Genomic DNA, 26,113 nt, shown 5'->3' with positions numbered 1-26,113 from the left:
AACCGACCATCGAATCAATCGATCACTATCATCACCAACAGTAGTGTCGGATCGAAGCTAAACAACAACTCACCATTCCAATTTCGACATAATCGACGCGAAACGTCACACATACAAAATGGCCCTTATATATTATATTGCCTATTGCAAATTACTCTTTCGAAAATGGCTTACGCAAATACACATATATAGGCTGAATAAAGTATGGATGAGGAAGAGAGAGTGAATATAAAGATTTGAAAGTTTATGGTTATGCACAAGGGGACACTAAATACGTCGAAAGCCATTTCAATCTACGTTTGGATTCTAAAAGGCGGATTTTCTCCTGAAAGAATCTACAACTCTAGAACGAGCTGCAAATATAAACGTAGACAAAAAGTTTACTACTTCTCCACAGTGGCCATCGGCCTTGAGAAAGCTGTCTCACTCATGGATATATAAGATACCCAGAAGCATTAGTTTTCTTATTAAGGGCGGCATTTTTTCACACCCCTCGCAACGGTCCTGCCCCAATGTCATAAAGCTCCCCATTCTCGAAAGACTACGGCTTGACGCGCGTGTTCCAAGCAATATCTCCCCAAATTTATGAATGCGAATTTTTCAAACAAAACTTGAAGCTTGCTACAAAATAGGCGCCAACAAACGACGCTAATAGCTCTACCCCTAGGGAGTGCGCTCTCGCTGGCAACCCAACTCTTCCTTCAACCTGCCAGTGACCTACGGGAAAGTTTGGAACTCAGATTTATTTGTTTATAACCTATTAATTGTGCGTGAATCCCTGTGAAACGAGAACATTATTTACAAGACCCTCTTGGCTACACAAAAAAAAACTGCATTTGTGACTCGACTTGGATGGACCACATCTCGTCACTTTTTTCACTTACTCGTGTGTTTAATGAAAGTTAATGTAATGTACCTTATAATAAGCTACTTTCTGGATTATTGTAATTCTGACATAATTTGAGATGTTCACGGTCAAAAGTATTATCATGATTTATTTTTGGAGTATTATGCCGTGTTGCGCTTTTTTATTATTTATCCAACGTTTCGGACAGCGTTTCAGTGTCCATCACATCGGGCCTAGTGGTGGACACTTTAACTCTGTCTGAAAAGTTGGCTAAAGAAGGTGGAAAGGCTTAATTTAGATAGTTTTCAACAGCTTTTTATCGCAATAAGATGATTGGTTGCTTGGCTTGCGATGCGTGCGTGCGTGCGGTAGTAGTCATTGCCAATAATAATGTGCATTTGAACATAAGTGACGCGGGCGTTTGTCATGCGATCACACTACTAATCTTCAACAGCAAGCAAATTCATTTAATACGATAAGAAAAGCCTATAATTTGAGTGTAAGTTGGCACTACTATCTATTTCGAAGTCTGAATGATTCAAATCTCTCAGGTTGGCACGCGGAAAAAAAATCTGGAACGACGTTTCTCTGCAGTTTTTGTCTTTCATCATCCATGGTAAATTCTATCTACTATCTAGATTGTATACTTTAACTGCATTTTTTGTTTCCTGCCATGAAATTTATATTTGCATTTCCAAAATTAAAATATAATGGCTCTGGTTAGAAACCAAGATTATCTCACAATAAACTGGCAGTATATATTTACTAAAGCCCCTCCGCCCTGTAATACTCTCATGGCGTTTGTATGAGAAATATTCATCAACTTATTTGATTAGACAAGAAAATATCCTAAATTAAAGTGGGAATCTTAAAAACGTAAGTTAAAGGAAGCCATGCCCAAAAATAATCTAAGCGCGGCCCTGGTTTATTGGGCAGACCTTCGGTTGAATTTTTCCTAAAAAAATGGGAATCCTAAGGACATAAGTGATGAAGTCGTGTAAAAACAATATTCGGCGCGCGGCCTGACGTAATGGACGGACCTACAGTTGAATTTGCCCAACCAGTCCAAGAAAATTGATCTTTCCGTGGGGTTTATTTTAATTATTTCTGATGAACGTATTACTACAATCCCAAATGCTTCTAGAGGAATTCCTCAGGAAGTTACTAATTCATCGTATAGAAAAATAAAAACTGGTGATTACCCTTAATTATATAGTTGAAAAACGTTCTATATAAATTTCACATAAAATATTGAATGGTAAGGTACTATTTTTATTAAAATTAAATTTAAATCATCCATATGGATCGCTCTAAAAAAATATATTCATATATACAGATCAAACCCCCGTTATTGCAGTCTTTTGTCGCCTTAAAAGTTGAATTCTAAATCATTATCCAAAAACTGGACATAAATACATCCTGATTTGAAAGATACCAAACAATAAAAATATTATTCAGTTTCTTTTCTTTGCTCGCCTTTCGAGGGTTAAATGTTTTTGAAAACTGTTTATTTTACGCATTTATTTATTTTTTATTACAAGTTTTCCGGATTAAACGAATAACCGTGGAATAGGTACGCCCTCAATTTTTGAAGAGTCCCATTTCTTTCAAAATGAAAATTAAATGAGCTTTTCCATCTCAAAGGAAAATTTCCATTTTTTATTTAGTTTATTTCTTGGAGCACTTTGGACTAAGATTAACTATGAACGATTCCGTTTAAATAAGTTTTTATATTCTTGTTCGACCGTAATTTCGTATTTAATCCGCTTCAATTAATGTGATAATATTAGTTTGTTATTGAACATGTGACAAATTGTTTTCAGAAATACTCGATACAAACATATTTTAGTAGATATGCAAAATTCAATTATAAATTGATCAATTAAGTCCATACCGCAAGGCTCATCCTTCTAAATTATGTTCCCAAAACAGTCATTTGTTATTTATGGTTATTACGCAGTGCAATATTTTGGGGTTGATTTTCGACTAATAGCAATCATAATTTGGTTTACAAAATGCAAAAATAATCATTTTTTTACCAACCACATTTAAAAATTTCACATTTCAGGATAAATTTAAAAAAGCTTGGGTTTTTTTTCTTAATTTAACGTTTCATTTCTTTAGGTAAACTGATTCAAAGTTTTCGACATAAATTGTATAACGAAGTGCACTCAAAGTAACGTAGGTTTGGAAGCCATGGAGTTAAGGGTTTTCCCTTCTATTACACTACTTCTTCCATCAATCTTCCATCCCACATCAGCAACTACTAGTTGTATTACAAACTAAAGTTTTCTAAAACCCTTTTCCATCGAATAACATTTGTAATAATACAAAATTAGTTTTGCTCAAAAAGTGTCTGCTAACGATTATTTTCTCTAACCTATGCCAGAACTTAAGTAAATCAGGTTAAGCTCTCTTATCTTAACTTCGTGGAAACTTTAAACAAATAAGTTTAAATCGATGTCTAATAGGTGCAGACTATACGGCTTTTGGCTAACTAATATATACAATAAATACACTTCTATTATTGAACTCTTTACATGGCCCACCTCAAGTATCTGATTCACTTAATCGTGCCATGTCTTCCTCGGGCGTCCCCAACTTCTTCTACCATTTAAATTCACGTTATATATTCTCCTCACACTCTTTTCTTTGTTCATTCGCTCTACATGCCCAAACCATTTGAGCGTCCCTTTCTTAATCTTCATCTTAAATGTGTATCATAATACAATACATACACCCACAGTAACAACACGACAAAATATAATATTCTACAGCAGCACACATAAGCGTAACTACATTGACCACTCTCCGATACAACGACTTCACACCATGGGAAATCATTACTTGGGTGATGTTAACATATTCAATACCAACTTGGCAAGTTTTGTGGATCATTTAAAACATTTATTTCAACAATACTCCTAAACAAATCATGTAAACCTACAAATAGCTGTAATTTTCTGTTTTTGTTTCTTGTGTTTGTATGAATTATTGCATAGCTTTTATCAAATGTAATTTTATTCTTATTTTTTATATTTCAAAGTATCTGTCAAATTAAAATTATACTACCAACCATGTAAAAGCCCTCTGGGCGTTATTAAATAAATAAAATAAAATATTATTTACCCGGTTTCCGGAATCTAGTGACAGGTATAACTTTTCTTTATTTGATTTTTCAATTTCGAGAAAATCTAGTTTGAAGGTGATTTAGGGCGAGTTGTTTCGGAAAAAATCACGTGTGAGAAAGTCATCACAACGTCAATCCACTCAATTTTCCATAAATTGGGTTGTTTCATCGTCCGTCAAGAGAAAATTCAACGAAATATTCATGAAAATGTGATCAGCCGAAATCGGCCGGTTAACGCGATCCGCCATTTTGAAAAAGATTGACGCATGCGCAAACGTCACAATTGCGATCTGACATATCGTATGTACTACAATAAACCAATTACTGGTGATAACGACCCTCACTATTTTGGCAAATAACGCAAAGAAAACCCAACGATTAAAATTTATGAAGTTAAAGGTTTTGTGGGAAGAAGTTTAGATACCTTTTCTACATAAAATATTGTCGAAATTCGTTTTTATATCGTTGGTTTCCGTGATTTAAAATGACGAAAAAACTGGTAAAAATACATTAAAAATATTGAAAAACTACAAGTTTGTTTCTTTTGTCGACCAATATATCACAAATTATGACCAACATAGTAGCCAGGTAGCCTGGAGATACCCATATTTTTAATAGAAGCAGCATCAAAGTAAGGTTGGAATGCGGTGAGTTTGGAGATGAAGTGATTGTTGGAGATGGTGGTTATGGAATAAAGCCATATTTACTAACACCCTTAAGGAATTCCGTTTCTCGAGAACATCATTTATATAAAGAAAGTCAGATCAGGACCAGAAATGTTATTGAAAGAACTTTTGGAGTTGTTAAAAGACGGCTTCCAGTCCTTTCTTCATAAATTAAAATGCAGGTAGGTACAAGGGATCATTGTAACAAGATCAACCACCTGTATTCATAGACCCCTTGGACGAGGTTAACGATGTACTGGTGCAAGCACCAATCTTTAACAGGGGAGATGACCACGTTCGTCAAACCCTCATTAACTCATATTTTGCCAGATTGATGGACTAATAAATAGTAAAATATTACCCAGCACAAAAAGCCCTATCTTACCTCCTTCTGTACCATTAAGCCTGTCGTCCCACGTGTCGGTAAGGAATCCACATAAGCCGAGTGCTGTAAAACCCTGCATTGCAAGAGAGGTTCCACAGTAGACCGCCTTATAAACTGTTTTCTTACTTTACTTCTCTGTGCAGAACTTGGTTTATATTGATTCTTTACCAACCCATGGGGCAACACTTTTTGTAACATCTTCCGCCTGGAGACTCGAACACATGTGTACAATCTCTTGGTACATGAGCGAAGATAATAAAAGTCTTTTGAATTTCAAAATAATAATGTCTTTATTCAAAAATAGCTGTACCCCGCCACGTGTTTCTGTGGCTCAGTCTGTTTTACCTGTAACAGGTGTCATCTAAATAATGTAGGTATATAAAAACACACGCATATTTGAATGCAACATTGTGTCTAAATTTCAAAGCAATAAGTGAAGAACTTTCAGAGATTTTCAACAAACGACCATTTACATTTATATATATTCAGAGATAGATAGTTAACATGTACAAAATAATTAATGTAACGATAAATCTTCTATTTATTTTATACTTTAATGTTTATAAACTTAGTAAATTACTTTGCTTAATAATAGAGAATACATACTATTATAAATGTTTTGAACAACTATCTCACATATACATATATTATGTAATATGCATTGGATCGTTATTGAATGTGAATAACTTAAGTGTAACTGCATACTCCTACCTAATTTCATAAAATAAATAGAGTACCAAGATGTAGTATATTCTTTTATTTGTATTTTACATAAGTGAGGAACAAAATATATCAAAATAATATAACAAATTAAAATAAAAGAGGAAATAAGTAAGGCACCTACCTACACTGTAGAAATTAAAAAAAAAAAGATAAATGGACAATTAGAAAAAAAATGAATAAATCGGAAGGTTGCGGGTTCAATTTCTATCAGCGGCATTTATTTTTTCTCAGAGTTTATTTATTTTTAAATATGTATGGGTGTTTCAGACTAATATTTATTGATTATAATAATTTGTTGATATAAATTCAGTTAAAAATAAGAAAATAAAGGTTTAAAATAATGTTTATGGTATTTTCCAATTATGTCCTAAATCCTGTATTAGCAATTAGTTAATGTTAATTAAGTATTAATCTTAAGTGTACCGTACCATACCGTCTACAGTACCATACTTATCTACCAGGTAAGTATGGTACTGTATATTATCTCCATATATAGTTAGTAATAACATAGATCATTCTAGAAATGTATTACATAGAAAATCACATCAAGGTCGCTGTAGCGACTTGATTAGCGATTGATTAGCGATTGTGATTATTTATTTTTTATTAATGCCCTGAAAAAAGTAAAATTATACCAGAATAATCTCTCGGAAGAAAGAATAATTTACAGCAAAAATACATACTTATACAATAAGAAAGAAACATTTAAGAACATAATATAATGGACTTGTTAATTGTGTGCGAATGAATTCATTCATCTTGTTCTAACAATAATTGACAAACATTAGAAAGAACACAAAAGATTATACGGCCCTTAAAGTAAAGGTCACACAGCATTAAAAATATGCATAATATAAAAACCTGGACATGCCATGCATAATATTGCATAAAATGCATTTTTTTAATTTACAGTCTTAAAAGGAAAGAAAAGAAAAATGCGGTCTTACTGGAGTACCCCGTCGTAAGTACACAATGTACATTTGTTAGTATTATCATGTTATATAATTTATTTATTTCATTTTATTAACGCCTAGAAGGCTTTTACATATACATGTTATGGGTTTTGTTGTTCAGTAGCATTATAAAATATTTTAATTACATAGCATAATAAATTGAGTATGAACTTACATAACAATGTGTAGGGTTATTGTTATGGTGTTATTATTTTATAAACATAAGCAAGCAAAGTTTATTGTACAAAGTACGTCGGTTGAATATTTTACAGAACATAGGTTAAACTAATACATAAACTTGAGAAAAATATAACAGATATAGGTAGGTAGTTAAGTAGATACAATTCAAGTATATAGTTACGGTGTTATTGGAATTTGGACAATGAGTTCGATAAGTTTATATAAATATAGTGTAGTTACAAGAGTACAATAATGTAAGTAGGTAATACACACAAGACAAGTAAGTTTGTTATTATTATTATAAAGATAAACACTACAGTTTGTTGTAAACCATCTTTGTAATCATCAATCTTTATTTTGCCCGATTGGGAATTTTACAAAACAAAGCTTAGTTAATGAAACAATAAAATATGCGTTTGAAAAAAAAAATTATGAATCTGTTACAAACATTCTAGTATACTGTATTTTAGTTTGTATACTGATTGGTGATGATAAACATCAATTGAGCTATACTTATTACCGAGTATGTGAAGTCTTTGAATAGGTGAGTTTTGAAAATAATTGTTAGCAGATATGGGAACATTATATAGAGCGGTCTGTCGAGTGTCGCGCGTAGGTACACGGAGCGATATAAGACTCGTCAAATCAATGGCGTCCAGTCTGCCATTCGAAATTTTGAAAAGAGATACTAAGTCGCACACTGTGCGTCTCAATGATAAATCGGTTAAATTTAGTAAGTTCATGAGGAAAGTGTAATTAAGATATTCGTTTGGAATTTCTAATTTATAATTAATAAATCGCAGAAATTTATGTTGCACTCTTTCAATTTTTAATTGGTGAATCTTATAAAATGGAGACCAGATTGTTGAGTTATACTCTAGATTACTTCTAACTAAACCAGTGAATAGCAGTTTGAAGGAATTTATTAATTTAAAATCTTTCGCTGTCCTTAATATAAAACCCAAAAATTTCATGGCCTTGTTGGTTATTTCGTTTATATGAGGAACAAATGTTAGTTGCCTGTCAAAAATAATACCAAGATCCTTAATATTCTCAACTCTTTTTAGGAAAATGTTGTTGATGCTATATTGATGCGTAATGGGATTTTTGATTCGGGCAAAAGTTATCGTTTGACATTTATCAATATTGAGAAATAGTTCATTGTGGGTGCACCACTCTTGTAGCCTCACAAGATTAAATTGTAGTACGTAACAGTCATGAATATTTGTAATGGTTTTATAAATTTTGAGATCATCTGCAAATAAGAGAATCATGACTCCATCAAAAACCGTAGTTATATCATTGATAAACAATAAAAATAGTACTGGTCCTAAATGAGACCCCTGTGGGACGCCGGTAAAGACTTCGAACTGGTGTGAATAGTGTGAGTTGAGTTTAACACATATTTTTCTTTTATGCAGATAACTCTCAAACCATCTCAAAATATTCCCTGTTATTCCAAGGGCACTAAGTTTATGTATGAGAATTTTATGTGAGACTTTGTCGAATGCCTTACTAAAGTCAGTATACACTACGTCTGTTTGAAGACGCTTTTGCATTGTATTAAATAGGTATTCCTGATAGATCATCAAATTTGTAAAAGTAGATCTTTTTGCCATGAAACCATGTTGACGATGTGAAATAACTTTGTTAATCTCAGGTAATTGTGAAGCCAGAAAATACTTCTTAAGAATTGTGTACATAAAAAAGAGAAAAAATATTAAAATTAATATTAGTATATTAAAGAATTCACCCAGTAGATAGTGAACAGAGGGGAATAAACTGCTTTCATCTAAGTTTAGATTTAGCATGACTCCGATATTACTCGTTCTTGTCTCAATAATCCAATTTTTTTAAACCGGAAATCGGTATATATAATAGGGGGCACTCCTGTCAAAAGGGTTGGATTTGGATGCTTCAACAACATGAGAATACATTAACTAATAAGATTATTATCTTAAATAAAGCAACGATAGTGAAATACAAATATTTTGTACTCAAATCTACTAACAGTTTGTTTGAAAACTTGTATTAAGTCAGTCAACAAATTCGTTTACATTTAAAGGAGATGAAATTGCTTTTAGGATTGAGGTTTCTGGGGCGCTGCTATCTAAACGGTTGGATTTGGATGCATTAACAACATTAGAATACATTAACCAGATTATCTTAAATGAAGAACTGATATAAAACTAGGAAACATTGTAAGTTTTTACAAGTAGTTAGTAAACTGCCGTCAACACCATAATAAACCTCAGCTGTGGCGCTAACCAAACTCCCACCTTCTTCCACCACCAGGATAGCTCCTGCAGCACCAAAGTACTGATGTCATCGTCAAACACGCTAGGGAGTCCGTTTATCGAAGTAGCCACTATGCTCCGCATAAAATTTGTGTCCACCGCCAGTCCTCTCCTGAATTTCTCTGCTACCGTCCTTGAAGCATTATTAAAAGTCAATTAATAAACATATATACCTGCATGAATTAAATAAAGCATCAGGGCAACCAATTACTAAATATAACAGTTCATTTAACAGCATTATGGCGTTAAGATTAATACCAATTAAGAAATATATTCCAACCTGCCTTGCCCGACGCTTCATATTTTCAAACCGAGCTCGGAGCTGATTGACAGAATCCATCGCCATTGAAATCGGATACAAGAGTAAGCCATGTCGCCTCTCGTTGTTTGAAGATGACTGCGTCGGTCTTTTTATTGGTGAAAATATGGCTATACTTCCTCACCAACATTGCATCGTTTCCTGAAAACACATTTCATATTTTTATAAGTAACAAGATCGTACAAGGAATTGCTGATATAAAATTAAATATGCACGGCAAATATTATATTTATTAGGTTCAAAATAAATTTAGATATTTTATAGTTTCTTATAGATATTTTATTACACATGAAAGCACTATAATATTCCTCGGTAAAGCATTAAAAGTGTGGCAGAATGCAAAATAATATATAAAAATAAACAAAAAGATTTGCCACCATTCCATGGCAGAACATTCAAAAAATAAAACGCAATGCTTTTAGAAAGTTCATTCTCAAAAAGTTCAAGTAATTTTACTAACGATAAGTATATACACGTATCGCAAATGTTTTCATAATGATCGTTTATCTCGTTTAGAAGACGAAATTCCACAAAATATTATCAAGCTTTACGAAAATAAAATGCTCACTTACGTATCTATACGGTTCTAAACGTGTATTATTTATTAATAAGGTTCATATTTATTATGGCAATAAGGTTTTTACAATACTTACAGTAAGTTGGGATCCATTATAAGTTGTCAAAAATTGAGATGCCTAAATGAACAATAAACAATCACACAAAACAAGCAATCCAACGAAGTGACGGCGGGAAAAAGTTTTGACAGATTAATAAAAATACGAGGTGTTGCCAGCGTAAAAATAATTCCTGTCTCGCAAAAAAATTATTCTCTGCAATAATTGCCCGATTCGGCGGGGAACACTGGAACGGATTATTCAAATATAACGGAAGCTTTTTCGGAGTTGAAACAACCCAAATTTTTATTTGAATAAAATCGACGTGAAGATTTTCTTACGTGAAGAATAGAACTAGGGAATCTGAATAATTGTTCAGTTTTTCCGAAACAACTCGCCCTTAAAGTTAAATTTGAAAAAATCGGTTGCTACAGTCCAACTGTCAGCTACTTATTGTCTTTAAATGAGTGATACCATAGCTACCTCCAAAAATTTGAACCCCCTAATTATGGATGTGTGATTATGGATTTATAAAGAAAAATTGGGCACTTGACATTTGACATTTTCCACATGAGAACGGGTCATTTCTACGAATCTTTTATGAGCTCAAAAGCTCGGCTGTAGAAAAATTTGTAGTTTGTAATGTTTTCGCCTTTTCACCATTTTCTTTTATTTTTATTTGTTTAAAACAATATAAAATTTTCTTCTCTCTTGGCTATGACCGATATTTAATTTTTCCTCTAAGGCTTTGCATATGTGTTCGCAGGGATGGAAAATTCCTCCCCTACAACACATAAGCCTCCATGAAAATTGGACCCTTTTCTTTGATATCTACAGAAAGCTACTTAAAGCTCTCTTGTACTATAAATCTTCATAGACATATGTACTCAACTAATTAATACGTTATTTACGAACTTGAACGCAAATATTTCCGTATTTATATTGTAATTAAATTCCATCAAACGTTGTGTAATTTTTTTGATTTATGATATAGGATTTTAATTACATTCATTTTTGTGGTAACCCCCTTGGTTCTGATCGAGGTGTTGAGTTTCACAATTTAATTGGTCTTTCCATTGCAAACCTAGACTTAAATGAATTCCCTGAATGAGCTAACTTTCCTAATGTAATTATTCTGATTCCCTGCACCCTAACAAAGTCGTAGTTAAACGCTGATAAAAGATATTATACATGTTTATTTGGACAGGTAATTAAATATAACTCAAATGGTTAATTGTTAGTAAATTTGATTTTGGTAAACTCTTGTGTCTGTCTGGCGCCACTCCTTTATGATTCTGCTGCTATAAGGTACATGTAAAGATTGATTTAGTAGGTTAATGTAATTAGTTAATTGCATATTTGACGAACTCGGAATAGCCCATTTGCTGGCATAATTTGGCTCCAAATCCTCCTGCAAGTAAACGAGATGATCGTGAGTCAACAAGAAATTTGCACAATCCTTTGACACGGCTCTTTGATTGATACCTAAGTTATCGCGTCCGAAAGAGCCTTCCACGTCATCATGTACTGCATTCAAGTTTCCCCTCGGGTCTCGATACCCCCAAATTCCGACCCCTCCTTGGACTACAATTTACTTAGGGCGAACCGGTTTCGTCCTATATACAATCATATACTCACGGTTGGTGTGGACTTACGGGTCGTGAATCCTCATTCCACGTTTAAAAGAAAATGCGAGAGTGGTCTATAAGACCTAAAATGCAAGCTGTATGCAGGTCCGCATTCTCCAGTAAACAGTACATACGAATAAATATATGTATACATACAGTTTGGGAAAGGTTTATAACTCGCAATACGAGGCTATCTACCTCGCATCCCGAGCTCGGATCTCGCGCCAAGAACTCTGCGAAGCTCTAGGTCTGGTAACCGAATATATACGTACTAATAAGGTGATACTAATAAATACTAGTAGAATAAGGTCATATTTGATAGTTTGTTTTGGAGAGCTATCGAACTCCAGGCTTTTGTTTGTTTGGTTTTGACGTTTTTATTTAAGAGAATCGCCATCTCTATTGGATTTGGTTAATGGTCTTGTTATAGGAGCGACCACTGCCTCCTATTGATGAACTGTATTTGTTTTAAATTTTACCTCCAGGGTTCAACATTAATTTTTGTTCATCCTATCCCGTGATTTTCCAATTGTTTCAAGTGGTTGATTGCCACATTAGAGAGTACTCGACCCTCAAATATCTCAGGCAACTGATGGGGTTTTGTATGAGCACCCAATCAATAATATTCAAATGTTTCGTATAATTATTCGATATAAATCTGGCTAACCCGTGATTTTTCAATTGTCGATTGTGAATGATAAGTATTTGTAAGCACGCAGCTTCCAGCTGTTTCAGGTAACTAATAAAAACTGTGCGATTATCTAATCAATGGTATTCAAATGTTTCATGTAATTTTTTGATATAAATCTGGCTAACCCGTGATTTTTCAATTGTCGTTTGTGATTGATAAGTATTTGAGAACACGCATCTTCCAGCTGTTTCGGGTAATTAATAAAATCCTTTGTGACTAACTAATTATGGCCAAGGTCGTTTTCAAACTATGCGGTTGACCCAATTCTCCAGTGATCCTTTGTTTTGTAAACAAATAATATAAACATCTCCTGACACACTAACCTAAATGTGAGATTTGTTTATTTTAAAATTCCTTAGAAGTCATTTGTGCCTCTTTACTTTTATTGTGCACTATTAATTAAAATATTTTTAAATCCTTTATTGAAGTTAAACTATTTTTCATTTTCCGAATTTAGTAAACTTACTAGAAGTTAGGTGAAAATAATATAAATATATATATATGTACACATATCTCGATTGTCAAAATACGTTAAATAAGATTACATATATTAATAAATAAATATAAGGTATATGATTCTACATGGTCTTGAATATTAATAAATACATATTTTCTTTTTCAATAATATAGATATGTCCTCGGGTAGGTATTAAAAATCGCTACCATTTCGATGTTTCGATTAATAAATAAAATACATATATATAATTACATTACTCATATATATATTCTTTATATACAATACTTTACTTTACTTCTATATAGATAAATATATATACAAATATACAATATACATATATTAATGTGTAATTCTTTGTTTTGTTGTTTTAATTTAATATTCAATTGATATACTCCCACTTCACAGCCCTTCTGTGTCTCCTGGGACCTGAAAATTATTTATAAAAGGAAAACTCACCCACGTCAAGGTATTTCCGGTCGGGTAGTACACAACAACCTTGATGAAGAAATCCTACCTAATTAATTGTATTTTTCAACTAATTTCAAAATAAATCCCTTCGACTATTTATTCCTATTTAATATTTTATTCTCGCTTGAATCGTATAAATTAGCTGATATTTAATTTTTCTTCCGAACGAAATCCTAATCCAGAAAACCCGTTGATTTAATAACACCTTTCTAGTTTAGGCTTTTGAATGATAGCTGTTTCAAATTCTTTTTCGAAATGATAGACTGATGATTAAAATTCCGGTTAAAACGACAAACACTTTTAACACTGTCGCTATACGCACGATGGATTTTAATTGAACAATTTATTAATTCTAAATTTCTTTTTATATAAATTGATAAGAAAATTTATTCCAAATTGTGCAAACTTTTAATTTACTCGACTATTAATAAATTAAATTTTTTCTAACTGTTAATTTTAGAACAAAGATTTAAACGTTTATTATTATCGAATCCTTTTTTTTTGTTTTTGTGTTTCTTTTAACCTAAGATGAAGTATTTATTACTATTATTATTATTTTTTAACCAAATTGACGTTAAATTATAATCTATTTTTAAATATCAATACGCGATCACGTTCACTTTAGATTAACGATAACAAACTCTTAAATTTAATTTGAATGTTTTCACTTTGAATGAAATAATTATTTTTAAATTTTTAATTAATTCACAATTCACTTTTTAGCACTTCTCACTTTACTTTTAAAGCACTGAGTTTAAACTGTATTTATTTTCACTGTTTGATTTAATTTAACTGACTTATTAAATTTCACTGACTCTAGCACTTGTATTTTTCACAAAATTTTCCTAAGTCCAGGGCTTATTTAAAATTTAACACTTAAAGATTTTTCACTGTTAATCCTACCAAAGGCGTAGTACTGCCACGTAACAACTTTTCGAATCCTCGGCGCGACTGTCTCCTGACTGATGTGTTCCATCTTTTATACCCCTCTCAGGTTCCAAAAGACGTATCTGAATTTCTCTTGATGCTTAATTCTATCTCCTATCAACTCGTAAATCCAAACACCCCTTCCATCAATATCGATCGTTCCTACATACGATCTTCTGTTGTCCGGCTTTGGGTGGCGGTCAATTTTTATCTCACGTCGCTAACTTAATAGGGTCCGAATCGGGTGAGTCTGTGTTAATCGCCCAAGCTCCCTTTGTCCTCTGTTCATACAAAAATGTAGTTAAAATCTCATGATTTTGCGTTCCTTTTTTTTCTCAATTCGCAATAGGTCCGTCCTCAATAACATATATACAGATCTCAATTTTATGCATCTCGTGCGAAAATTGTTTAAATCCATGTCGAAATCTTTACTACGCATTTTTGAATTTCGATTTGTTTAAATTCTACTTAATTTTATTGTTACTTATATGAGCTTTTCCATTTCCACCCGTACTTTCTATCTCCATGACGCAGATTTGAGTTTTTCCTTTATCTTTGAATTTTATTTTTATCCGCGACGTTTTCTTGCACAATTTCTTCTTGATTCTTATGTCATTTCTCATAACTCTTATAATTACTCATTTTCCAAGTCGTATTTATTTATTTCACGGATAAATTTGAATTGTATCACTTTTTTCCACTTGGATTATTCTTTATCTCCGTTCTTTACCCTTCCTTTTATCTTTTCTCCACTTTTCCCGATGTGTGTGGTCTCCAGGAAAATTTCATACTTCATCTATTATTAATTAATATATAGTTTTCCACACTTCTATGGGAGATATACCTAATTTGACTCTGGGATATCTGTCACTTTTATTGCCTGATCCAATCTCCGCCCCATCCTCCATCCCTCACTTACAAGATTTCACATAAATTATATGTCTGGACACCTGTTTACGTTTAAAATTTTGGTACTAGACTCGTAAATTTAATTTAATTTCAAACCTATTAATTTTAATCTCTTTTGTCTAATCTAAATACTTCCATAAGGTCCACGTTAAAGTTAATCGCTTTTCTAATCGTTTATTACCTTAACGTAAATAAAAATCATGTTCGGATTTTGATTGTTTATCCTTCAAAATATACATGAGACCGCCAACCTTTTATCTTGTTTCGATCCCTCCGTAATATTGGGTAACTCTAATATATATCTAACCTAATAATCATGAAAAATGTCTACTTTTCCTGAATCTAATCTATCGCTATATGTTTAGTTTTACTGTCTTCTTCTGATACTCGATTTTCACGTCCCTAGGACCTTCGTAGCAGTCCAAAATCTCTGTATTATCCTTCCATTCGATCGCCGCACTTTTCTAAAATGTGTATTTTTTTTGCGAGATTTTCCATTCAAAATTGATTTACCAATATGTCCGTTTCATCTTAAATTGATAACGATTAATTTCCATTGTTTCCAACACTCACTCCTCTCTTTAGTACGATTTTTATCGAACATGACACCCTCCTTCTATCATAAATAATTGTACTACAGTTGAAAATTCTGCCAGTGATTTTCCTTCGCTTTTCCCGTCCTTTTTTATACTATCACGTTTATAGTTTTTCCATTGCATTTTCGTGTGTGTGTTTTTCAATTTGTAAAATCTTCAACGCACTCGATTTCAACGGTTCGATACCCCATAAATGTCTCAGTCATTGTAAATATTCCCAGGAGTTTGTCATCTTGAAAGTCGATGTTGACCCTAAAGTGCGTTCACCTCTAATTTCTGTGGGAAAGAAGAAGCCATTAATTATCTATTTCATTGCCCGATCCAAAGTTTATTCCTTTGTCTGTCGTAGACACACTCCCCTCCGCTCACTGATTGGTTACTCAAAATTTTATAGCTCTTTGTTCAGATCTATTGGTTGACAAAATTCAATATTTATTTTTAGGCCTAGGAAAGGGGAAGTACCAGTCGTCCTAGACGATTTTACGACCTCTCTGCTTAAGTCCCGGAACCTTGATTTAATTTCAACTATTACAGGTGTCTACTGCAAGCAAGCTGGATCAATTCTTTCTCCGCCAGATGTCGTAAGCATGTCCGTTTTCATAAATAATTTGCATATTTTTTTGCAGCTATGGTTTATCTGTTTTTTTTCACTGTGATTTAAAGCCTTTCATCACAAGTTCTCTGTATTTTCTCCCTCCGATAGCATGGGTCTCTTGAAGACCCATGTTCACTTTTCCTCTCCTCAAAAAAACTCGCTTCATATTCCCCAATGATGGCCCCGAGGGAATTTATTAACACATTATAATCCCTTGGAAATGAAAATTGAACACTTTTTTAATCACCAAAATTAACGTATGATTTTGCATTACCTTTCTCCAAAGATGTGACAAAAAACTATGTTTATTATATAATTAAAAATTTATTAAAAAATTAAACAAAAACTAAGATTATTAGTAATCGTTGAAAGTAATCGTGCGCATGTAACTTTTGTAAAGATTACAAAAATAATTTTATGCCACTTGTACTGGACGGGAGTCCGCACAAGACTGAAAAACTAGATTTGGGCGCCTGCTCCAAACCGTGTCTTCAACCGATGAAAATGCTCCTTTACGGCCGATGATGATGATAGTAGTGTAAATTGATGAAAAATCTGCCTCCCGCACCCAGTTCTTGGTGAATGTTGGGTACTGGGTGTGCTTTCGTCTCTGCTCGCTCCTGGCGTTGGCGGTTTTCCAGAGTAGGGCCGGCTGATCTTGAGGAGGTAACGCCAGAAGGTTTGGAGCAGAAGACTTGGCGAGGTGAGGCAGATGGTGGGCAGGAGTCACTTGTAGATAATAAAACGCTTGGTTTCGGTGGTAAAGATGAACTGATTTTTATTTTTTGTGTGGCTGCTTATATGCAATAAGCATGACTCGCACCCGACATTGGGCTGTGAGTCAAAAAGTGGTGGGGGATTCTATCCGCGCCAGTAATGTGTTTATATGCCCCGGCAAAATGTCGCATATTCATTTTGCCGGTAGCATAGCCGAAGGTAGTCGCTTAAATTTGCGAGTTTGAGAAGATTTTGAAGGGTTACATGAATAACAATTACATAGTTTAAATGCATAGTAGTTATAAGAACGTGTATCTTGACAACTAGATTTTCAGTTTGCCAAGATACGACAAAAAATAAGAAATGTTTGTAAATAAAAGTGTAAAAATGATCTTGACGCGATCAAATTTATAAAATGTCGTTAAGTTAGTATTTTTCTCAGGTTCCCCGTAACATAGCGCTCAGAAAGAAATAAGATTCACTATGCTACGAGGTTCCTGGATTTTTGTACACGTAAAAAAGGTAAAAATTATTATACAAAAATGGTTAAACATATATGTGAAAAACAGCATTTTTAATATCTCCTCAGTGGTAACACATAGCAAATAGTGTTTTTTTAACTACCGCCGAGGAGATGTACAAATAAAATATAGACATTTGCAACTTTTTTTTTATTTTAATTTTTTTTTTTTTTTTTTTTTATTTTTTTTTTTTTTTTTTATTGGTCTTCCATTAAAAGCCTTAGCTTGTGGATGGAAGAAGAGTTAACATTTCACATATTATGTACAAATAAAGTCACGTGTACAGTTAATACAATGCAGTTAATACAGTTAATACATTTCATATAATTATAATTACTATTTACTATACTCATGTATTTCAATATATATGTATGTGTAGGTAATATAGACACATGGCAATCAGACCCGTCAACTAAAATATGTAAACATATATGTATTCAGTAAGAAGAAAAACAAGTAAGATTTTTAGTGTGACATTCTCTAAAATACTTTTTGATGGAGTTCAACAATTGAATTTTGTTCCTAATGCTTCTGATTTCTATTGGTAGGTTATTGAAAAAGAATTTTCCTTGGTGAGTATAATGGTGTTGTGCAAAAGAAGTGTTTAATTTGGGGCACACAAATACATGTTTAAGTCTAGTACGATTTTCAGTTATGAATGCGTATTTATCTTTTTCTTTTATAATTTGTATAATTGAATTTTTTATAAATAAGTTTTTAAATGTTGGAACTTTGATTTAAAAATTGATTTTTCCTAGTAAATTTTACATAGTAAAAAGTTGAACATCGATCCGCTTGGCAGAGATAGACGCGCGATGCGGTATCGATGCCGTTCGGAGACAAAGTTTTCAGGCCGCCTTGGCCGAAAATGGGAACCAAATGACCAGTGGCGGGGAGTGGTGATTTCGCCAGTGGCGTGGGGTAGGCACATTTTATAAATGTAAAACATATTTTTATGAAATTAAATAATGTGGCCAACAACGTCCGTTACACCACTAAATAGATGATAGACACCACATGAATGTTCTTGTATTTTAATATTGGGAAAGATTTATTTTAAAATCAATCTTTTACAAAATATAACATGGATGCTTGAAAGTCCTGAATCAGTATCTCTACTCTGAACCAGGTACCAGGTGCTAGGTGACCATTATAATATTTACTAAATGTGGATGGTAAATTAAAAAAGTTATCTTTTGAGCGTTTGCAATTATACTTGAATAACGAAGGCGAGTGTCGGATATGTGTGCTAATGTCGGACTTTTATGGAGGAAGGCTGAAAAAGAAATTTCCTCGTGGCTTATTAATTCAATCGATTCATCAACAATTTAGTGCACAAATTAAATACCACATATCATGGTTTTGATGTCTATGAGACGGAAGATTTTATTTAATGTAAGTTTTTATTTTGGTAATTAAATAATGAAACCTGCGCAAATCCCCTTCCAAAACTTAAAACTACTACGACTTCAATCATCTTTAGTTTAGTATTTTTATTTTGGTAATTAAATAATGAAACCTGCGCTAATCCCCTTCCATAACTTGAAACTTCTACGACTACAATCATCTTTAGTTTAGTATTTTTAGTTTGGTAATTAAATAATGAAACCTGCGCGAATCCCCTTCCACAACTTAAAACTTCTACGGCTACAATCATCTTTAATTTAGTGTTTTGAAAATATCACCATTAATGTGTTCCCAAAATGTTATAGTCGGTGGAACTTTGAAATCTAGACGTTGCTGGAAAAATATAAGATTTTTGTCGATTTCGACAGGAAAAATATAATTCGTCACGGCCAATAAAAATATATTGTTAACATTTAATCCCTTAAGATGTTTTCACATTTCCCAGCCCCTATTCTGGAAGCTAGAGAAGCATCTTCCCAGCGCCCCCGAGTTGTTAAGTTCCAGCATTGTTTTTTCTTACACTTATGTCTGCGAAGCGTGAAATTGGCAAAGGAAAAACGTGGAAGATTTAATGCAATAGAAGATGGAGGAACGGAGGCGGAGGCTGTAATTCTGCTCGATATTAGCTTTTGCAAAGTAATATTGAACTTTTGTCCCATTTAGTTAAAAAGTCGCCGTATTTGTTTGTAATTCTCAAGTATTTACAATACAAACTCCCTTGATCTAATGGTTTCACTCGACACACCAACAAAAAATATTATTATTCTTTAAGACATGTGTGATTTTTTTTGAAAAAAAAAATTTTTTTAAAGATTTTTTAATGGGTTGTATTAAGTATCAATGGTTGTATTATTATTACTAGAAATGGATTATTTGTGACAATTTTAATGGGGGAATGATTTGGAAACTAATTTGATTTTTAACATGTTTAAATGGGTAATGTGACTATCACAAGATACAAAAATTCTTAGACAAGAAAATTCTGTAATAATTATCATGATTATAAGATTTAAAAAATATTAAATCAACATTTTTAATGGATAGCATGATTATAACAAGATGAAAGAGAGCTATCGTTTGTTAAGATATTTTCAAAGGGGGGAACATGTCAACATCGCGAAATGAACGAAATCAAGAGAGGATTGCAAATTCTGTGACTTATATCCTACTCATAAGGAACAAGTATAATATAAGAAAATTATTTTGTATATAGACAATGTTTAGTGTCAAATAAAAGTGTACAAATATGTTTTAATACAAGTTTAGAGATAAATCATAATTAATATTGGACAGTAGTTTGTATAAAAAAGGTACTTAAACAGTGTAGTGAATGAAATATGTACAAATTTTCTTTTTTTGTAGGAAAAAAAACTTCAATTTCCTACCAAAAGTACCATATGTATAAAAAAATATGTCGGAATCCTTCAGGTTTTTGTTTTTATTATACAATTCGCACATTCTTCTGATTGGATCCCTGACACCAGCATTATGGCTAATATGGAATAAGTCGTTAATCCTCGTCGTTCTGGGTGGTATTTTAAAGTTTATTAGATTGAGTAAGCCAGGACAGTCGATAAAGTTGTTACAGATTTTGTACAAGGTCATTAGGTCGAGGTATGTTCGCCGGTTAGTAAGAGAGGAGACGTTATATTTAGAGAGCATATTTGTGTATCCCCGTTTAGGTGTGAATTAATTTATAATATGATTAATTTAATTTAGTTAATATGTATTTATACTGGGGTATGCTATCTACTTGAAGTACAAAGTTAAATTTCTTGCGATAGACTCAAAACCGTTAAATGACAGGACAAAGGTACATCAGGACTACGAAGCAGTTTGGCAAGATAGTGTTTTATCTATTGCTGACTTTCAAATAAGTTATATGTTTTTAATAGTAGTGTTAATGTTCAGTTTTAATGTTCAATATTCCATAAAATAACAGCTTCAATACAAAGTTGGAAAAAACACAGCATAAATCGTTTTGAAAATGGCTGAAAGCAACTCAAACAAATACAACTCAAAACGAACAAACCCAACTCGATTCAAACAAATATTTAATATAAATAATCGAGAAATGTTACAACTGAACAAACACTACCTATTTGTTTGACCACGTTAGCATTATATGCTTGAGTTCGTGCGAATTTTTATTTCAGTTACTTTACGTTTTGTATCGGAACACAGAAGGAGCTACGAGGGTATGTAGAAATTGGCCTGGTATTTGAAGTTACTAAGAATGTGTGAAGTACCTACTGCATTATATTATGTTTGACGCTCCACCATACCATTTTTTATATTAGCTCCACACAGTAGGCTCTGTGGAAAATAATTTCCCTCAGGTCCTATGTCATCTTAGGAGATGTTGTGTGGAGGGTATTTTTGGGAAAGGAAAGGGAGGAAGTTTTGTGAAGGAAAATGTAGGAATCTAGGGGTCAGTGTGTTCAGGAGTGATGAATCCATCCCTAGCACTGCGATGCAGGACGATGTTCTAAGAGAGTCCTGCCAGAGAGGTCAAAAGGTTTACCTCAACCAGTCTACTATCAGGCAGGCTACTATCTACTGCCACCGAAATCCGGACCTTACCTCATGAACCCGTCACCCCTGCTAAGTCACCGGCCGTAGCTTGCAACTTGGGGTGACCTATGACAGAGTTGTTGGTTATCTAATAAATAATTTCCAAGACAGCGGTACCCATACACGCCTCCCAAATTGAAATATCTTTATTCATTATAAGCTCTTGCAATTCTGCGCTCTTTTAATTATATAACGTGTACCTATGTAATGCTAGTTGCATAATAACTTAATAAGTTATCTATCCAATTTAAGAAATAAACTGTTCTTATTTATTGAAACATCATATTATATGCCGCATTCATTACGTAACCGCAAAAATACTATTCTATTGCATGCTAACACTAATCTAACATTACAATTGTTAATTGTTATTACAACATTACATTGTTGTTTGAATATATGGATCATATACACTTGAACTGTGTTCCTAAAGGTATTTTTGAACTGTTAATTGTATATATAAATATTTTGCTCTAAAAAATGTCACTTTGTTCTGAATTTTATAAATAAATACGCTATTTTGTGTCCTACAACTATCGCAGGCTCAGCTTCTAAGATGATGAACATATAGGTACCAAATTACTTCAGTGCAATATGAATATGTGCGATAATAATAATAATAATGGATGATTTGTATAGCGCCGTTTTTGTGTAAAATCACCTCAAGGGCGCTGTGTAAGTCGCGTTAGTTAGGTAGGTTATTTTAGGTTTTTTTACTGTATTTATAAATATTTCGATTGCAATCACGTCTCTTTTCGGAAGAGTAAGCAACAGTGAAACGGTGATAGCCGTAATATCTATCTGCGAGTTGCTGGCGTAATACTTTTTATCTTATTCATGATATATCGTGACTATTTTGAGTGGATTTCTTATTCCTTTTCTTCTCCTCGTCTAGAGACCTGCAAACTTTCAGTTTCGCGATTCTCTGAACGTTTTAGAGTTATTCATAGGCAATTTGATGATTTCTTGGTAGCTATATGGATGAGAAATACATGGTTTGAAGATCAATACTCTTTGGAGAGGCAAACAAAACAAAAAAACATAAATGCTTTGTTAAATTTGAATGAGAATGGTAAAGTATTTTTAGCAGTAGAAGATTTTCAACAAATCAGCATTATATTATACACAGTGTTAATAAAATAATGAAATTAATATTATTTTGATTGATCCGTTATTAATTAGGTGATTTTAATTCCGAAGTTTCTCGTGTTTAAAAGCTCGTTTTTTTAATGTGATGGCCAATGGTTTTTTAACGGTTAGCTGGATATTTAAAGCTTCACGGCTTATGATGAAAACTATGTTTCGTAGGTACTGTAAATGTTGCCTCTAAAATCATGAGAAATCGAATTGTTGTAAAGCCTACTAGCTGAAGTCCCTGACGTTACCCATTATGCAAAGTTTTTTGAAATCAGATGTAGACGGTAATTTTCTCTTATTTATTTATCAAAATGGGTTGGGGGTGATTTTCAACGGTTACTTTCCTCTACTTTGTGTGCAATTTTTCATCAACCGCGGAATAAAACTGTATATTTGTATAGACATCAAATCCACGCCGCTTGCCCGTTTGCCACAAACATACAGACACTCTCCTTTATTTAATTTATTTGCTGTAAAAAATGCCATTTTATTCTGAATTACATAAAACAATACGCTATTTTTGTGTGCTAAAACTATCGCAAGCTCAGCCTCTAAGATGATGAACATAAAGGTACTGACTTATTTCAGTGCAATATGATTATTTATTTTTTTATTCATAGATATTAAAACTTAATTTCCAATGAACTTTAGCATAAGAAACTTCTGTGGCTTGACTTCAGTTAACTTGTATATTTATCATTGTATATTATGTGAAAGCTGTTTGTTTCTTACAAATAAATATATATATTCATGTATACATTTATAGAAAAATAAATGTTTTATAATTTAAAACCCACATAAATCCGTACTAGATATTTGACATACCGTTTGGTTGAGTATTTTCGGCTCAAATCCAAAATTAAGTTTTGAATGAAAAATTCCGCGCAGCCATTCGTTACAAAAACTTGTTGATGTCTTCCTGTCTTCTTTCTGGAAGTAAAAGTGAGGCAACATAGTATTATTGTGTTATCAGCGGAGGAGTACCCGCCTCAGCATAAAGATTAAATATAACACGTTTGTCGTCGCCGTGTCGTTAAAACGGAAAAATATATCACAACATTTCACTTGTTTGCGATAAAGTTGAAAGGTGTTACGGGAATACACCTGTGCAAGCTTTAATGATGTTTAAAAATGAATCTCAGAAAGTCGTGATGCAGAAACATAGTTATCTTATTTATCTATGCACGGTGTCTGGAATCTCGTAGTACAAGCGGAAAACTGGTGAATCTACAATACACGGAAAATCCAATATATATAATATTTTTTTCAATCTGAGCATTTCAATTTTTTTAATGTTGATGGTTAAAAAGAATATTGGAGCTGAGACTACACTTCCACGCATTTAAAAAAATAAACACCTAATATTAGCCCCCTAGCGATTGATTATTTTTAAGATGATCTAAAAAGTCCCAACATTGAATTCGATTTAATCGGAAATGATGGCTCAAATCATAATAAAATTGCCTTTAGGTACCACAAAATCAACTCTAAAAGTGTTGTAGATTCACCAGTTTCCCACTTGTGCTTAAAGTTTCCCGACTCTGAGTGTATCCATCTAAATAATATATAAAGAAGAGTTTCAAGGGCGGCGTGGCTTTTTAATATAAATCTTCAGTTTTATTCCGAGATTGATGAAATTTTTAATACTTAACCTTTAAAACAAGCGAAAGGTGATTGTCCACACGAGATTCCTGGCTTAGGGGCGCGGAACCTGATCCTCGTGAAACCTATCCAATGTCCTGCTTTCTCCCCCTAGGACTGCCTGGGAGCGGGTGACGACCCCCTCACAAAAAATGAGGTGTACATTTCACCATTTTCTTTTGTCTCTTTAAATTAAATTATTATTTTTACCTGTTATTGTTGATACCTTGTACATATGACCTGTTAAACTAACCAAATAGAGTAGATTTTACTAACAAGTTACTAATACGCAGCACTTGCATACTGCGAATAACATTGTATGCATGGACATTTTGGAGGTCTTGTTTTGAAATTTTAAATGTAGACTCGTTATATCAAAAAAATTAGCGTCCTTGCGAGAGCTCTGAAGGGGTACCATCAGTACCTAAAACAGGGCGGGGAAGTGGTGGGCCTCCTCCAGAATGTCCACACGAGATTTAACAAAAACTACCCACATCTCCTTTTCCCTCTTAAAGCGGATTTTTATAGCTCTTGTGGCACATCTGATGTTTTAAATAAGAGGAAAATTACCCTCTACGTCTGATCTCCAAAAACTTTGCATAAATCCCGAACAATGCTGGAGACTTCAGCAATGTTTTACTGTTACAAATACAGTTCTCAGGTTTTGTTTTATTCCTTAAGCTATTTAGAAGAAGTTCTTTAGACCGTTATCTAACTAAACCGAATTGGAAGATGCAGACGGTGAATTTATAAATATGATTTTCACAAGAAATTTTGGTAAGGTTTTATGTATTAATCGGCGATGCTGCTTGGGGGATTTTTTTAAAGGAAAGAAAGAGTGAACCAGGGTTTTGAAGAGACCTATGTTATAAAAACGAGGAAACATAAAACCCAGGAAGTTAGAATATCGGGCTCATGTTTGACATAATATCTATCGCCAGCCCGCATTGCCGGCCGGCGCCGGTGCCGACGAGATCAAAAGCTTTAATTCTTTGCAGCACCTTTCATTGCAATACTATTAGCACAAATATAGCTTCGCCATCTGTTTCTATCTATGTTTCAAAGGATTAGCCTTAGTCCTTTTGGTTGGGAAAATAGATCATACGGCCCGTTGTTGCAAGTATGTAGCTTTTTCAGGAGCCCCAGAAATATTCAAGCTCTAAACATTATGCCCATCATCTGAGAAGGTAACTTAATTCAGGTTTCAATGGAGCTCTAATCATTAGCTCATCACTTCGGGAATTCACCAAGAGTTGAACCCAAAACCACTAGCCCAGTGTCAAGGCTTGTAGCATCTCTGCCACAGTGCTCTTCCTACACTTCGCTTACGCATTTTAAAATAATTCAGCAATAAATAATAATAAAAAAGAGTTAAGTACGTACCATCCTTTAAATCGGTACCATTGAAAAAATATTTCATGGCAAAAGTTTCCATTTCAGAAACGATTCAAAGTTTTTTAGTAACTGTCTAAGTATTCTGAGCTCGTATCCTTCGAACAATATTTACAGACCGGAATATGTGAGTTTACTGAAACATTTACGACTAGCTTGTCGGTTCAGGCCATAAAAAAATTATGCGAGACTGCGCCATGTATTTTATTTCGTATTAAAAACACTAAAACGTTTTGTGTTTTATCGCATTATGATACCGAGCTCACTTTATTGGACCAACTCGTGGTTCGAGAGGAGAATAAATAATGCTCGATACTTCTAAACACAATCATGTCTCCGG

At 33.3% G+C, this 26,113-nt stretch overlaps 1 protein-coding gene across 1 annotated transcript in view; it reads right to left on the bottom strand.

Annotated features, from left to right (window-relative positions):
• Window positions 1–663: 663 nt before the first annotated feature.
• The window catches only part of LOC149425805 (uncharacterized), a 61,867-nt gene continuing 36,417 nt past the window's right edge, over window positions 664–26,113 (bottom strand). The window contains exons 6-7 of the mRNA XM_089643559.1: window positions 9,163–9,313; window positions 664–717 (exon numbers count right to left, since the gene is read on the bottom strand). Of these exons, the coding sequence (XP_089499685.1) occupies window positions 664–717; window positions 9,163–9,313 (205 nt within the window). The remainder of the gene's footprint in view (window positions 718–9,162; window positions 9,314–26,113) is intronic.

The sequence above is a fragment of the Hesperophylax consimilis genome, chromosome 2 (assembly GCF_061612785.1).
Source record: "Hesperophylax consimilis isolate HC1 chromosome 2, BYU_Hcon_1.0, whole genome shotgun sequence".
Classification (NCBI taxonomy): Eukaryota; Metazoa; Arthropoda; class Insecta; order Trichoptera; family Limnephilidae; genus Hesperophylax; species Hesperophylax consimilis.
Note: the sequence above shows the minus strand (reverse complement) of the source record. Positions and strands in the feature narration are given on the sequence as shown.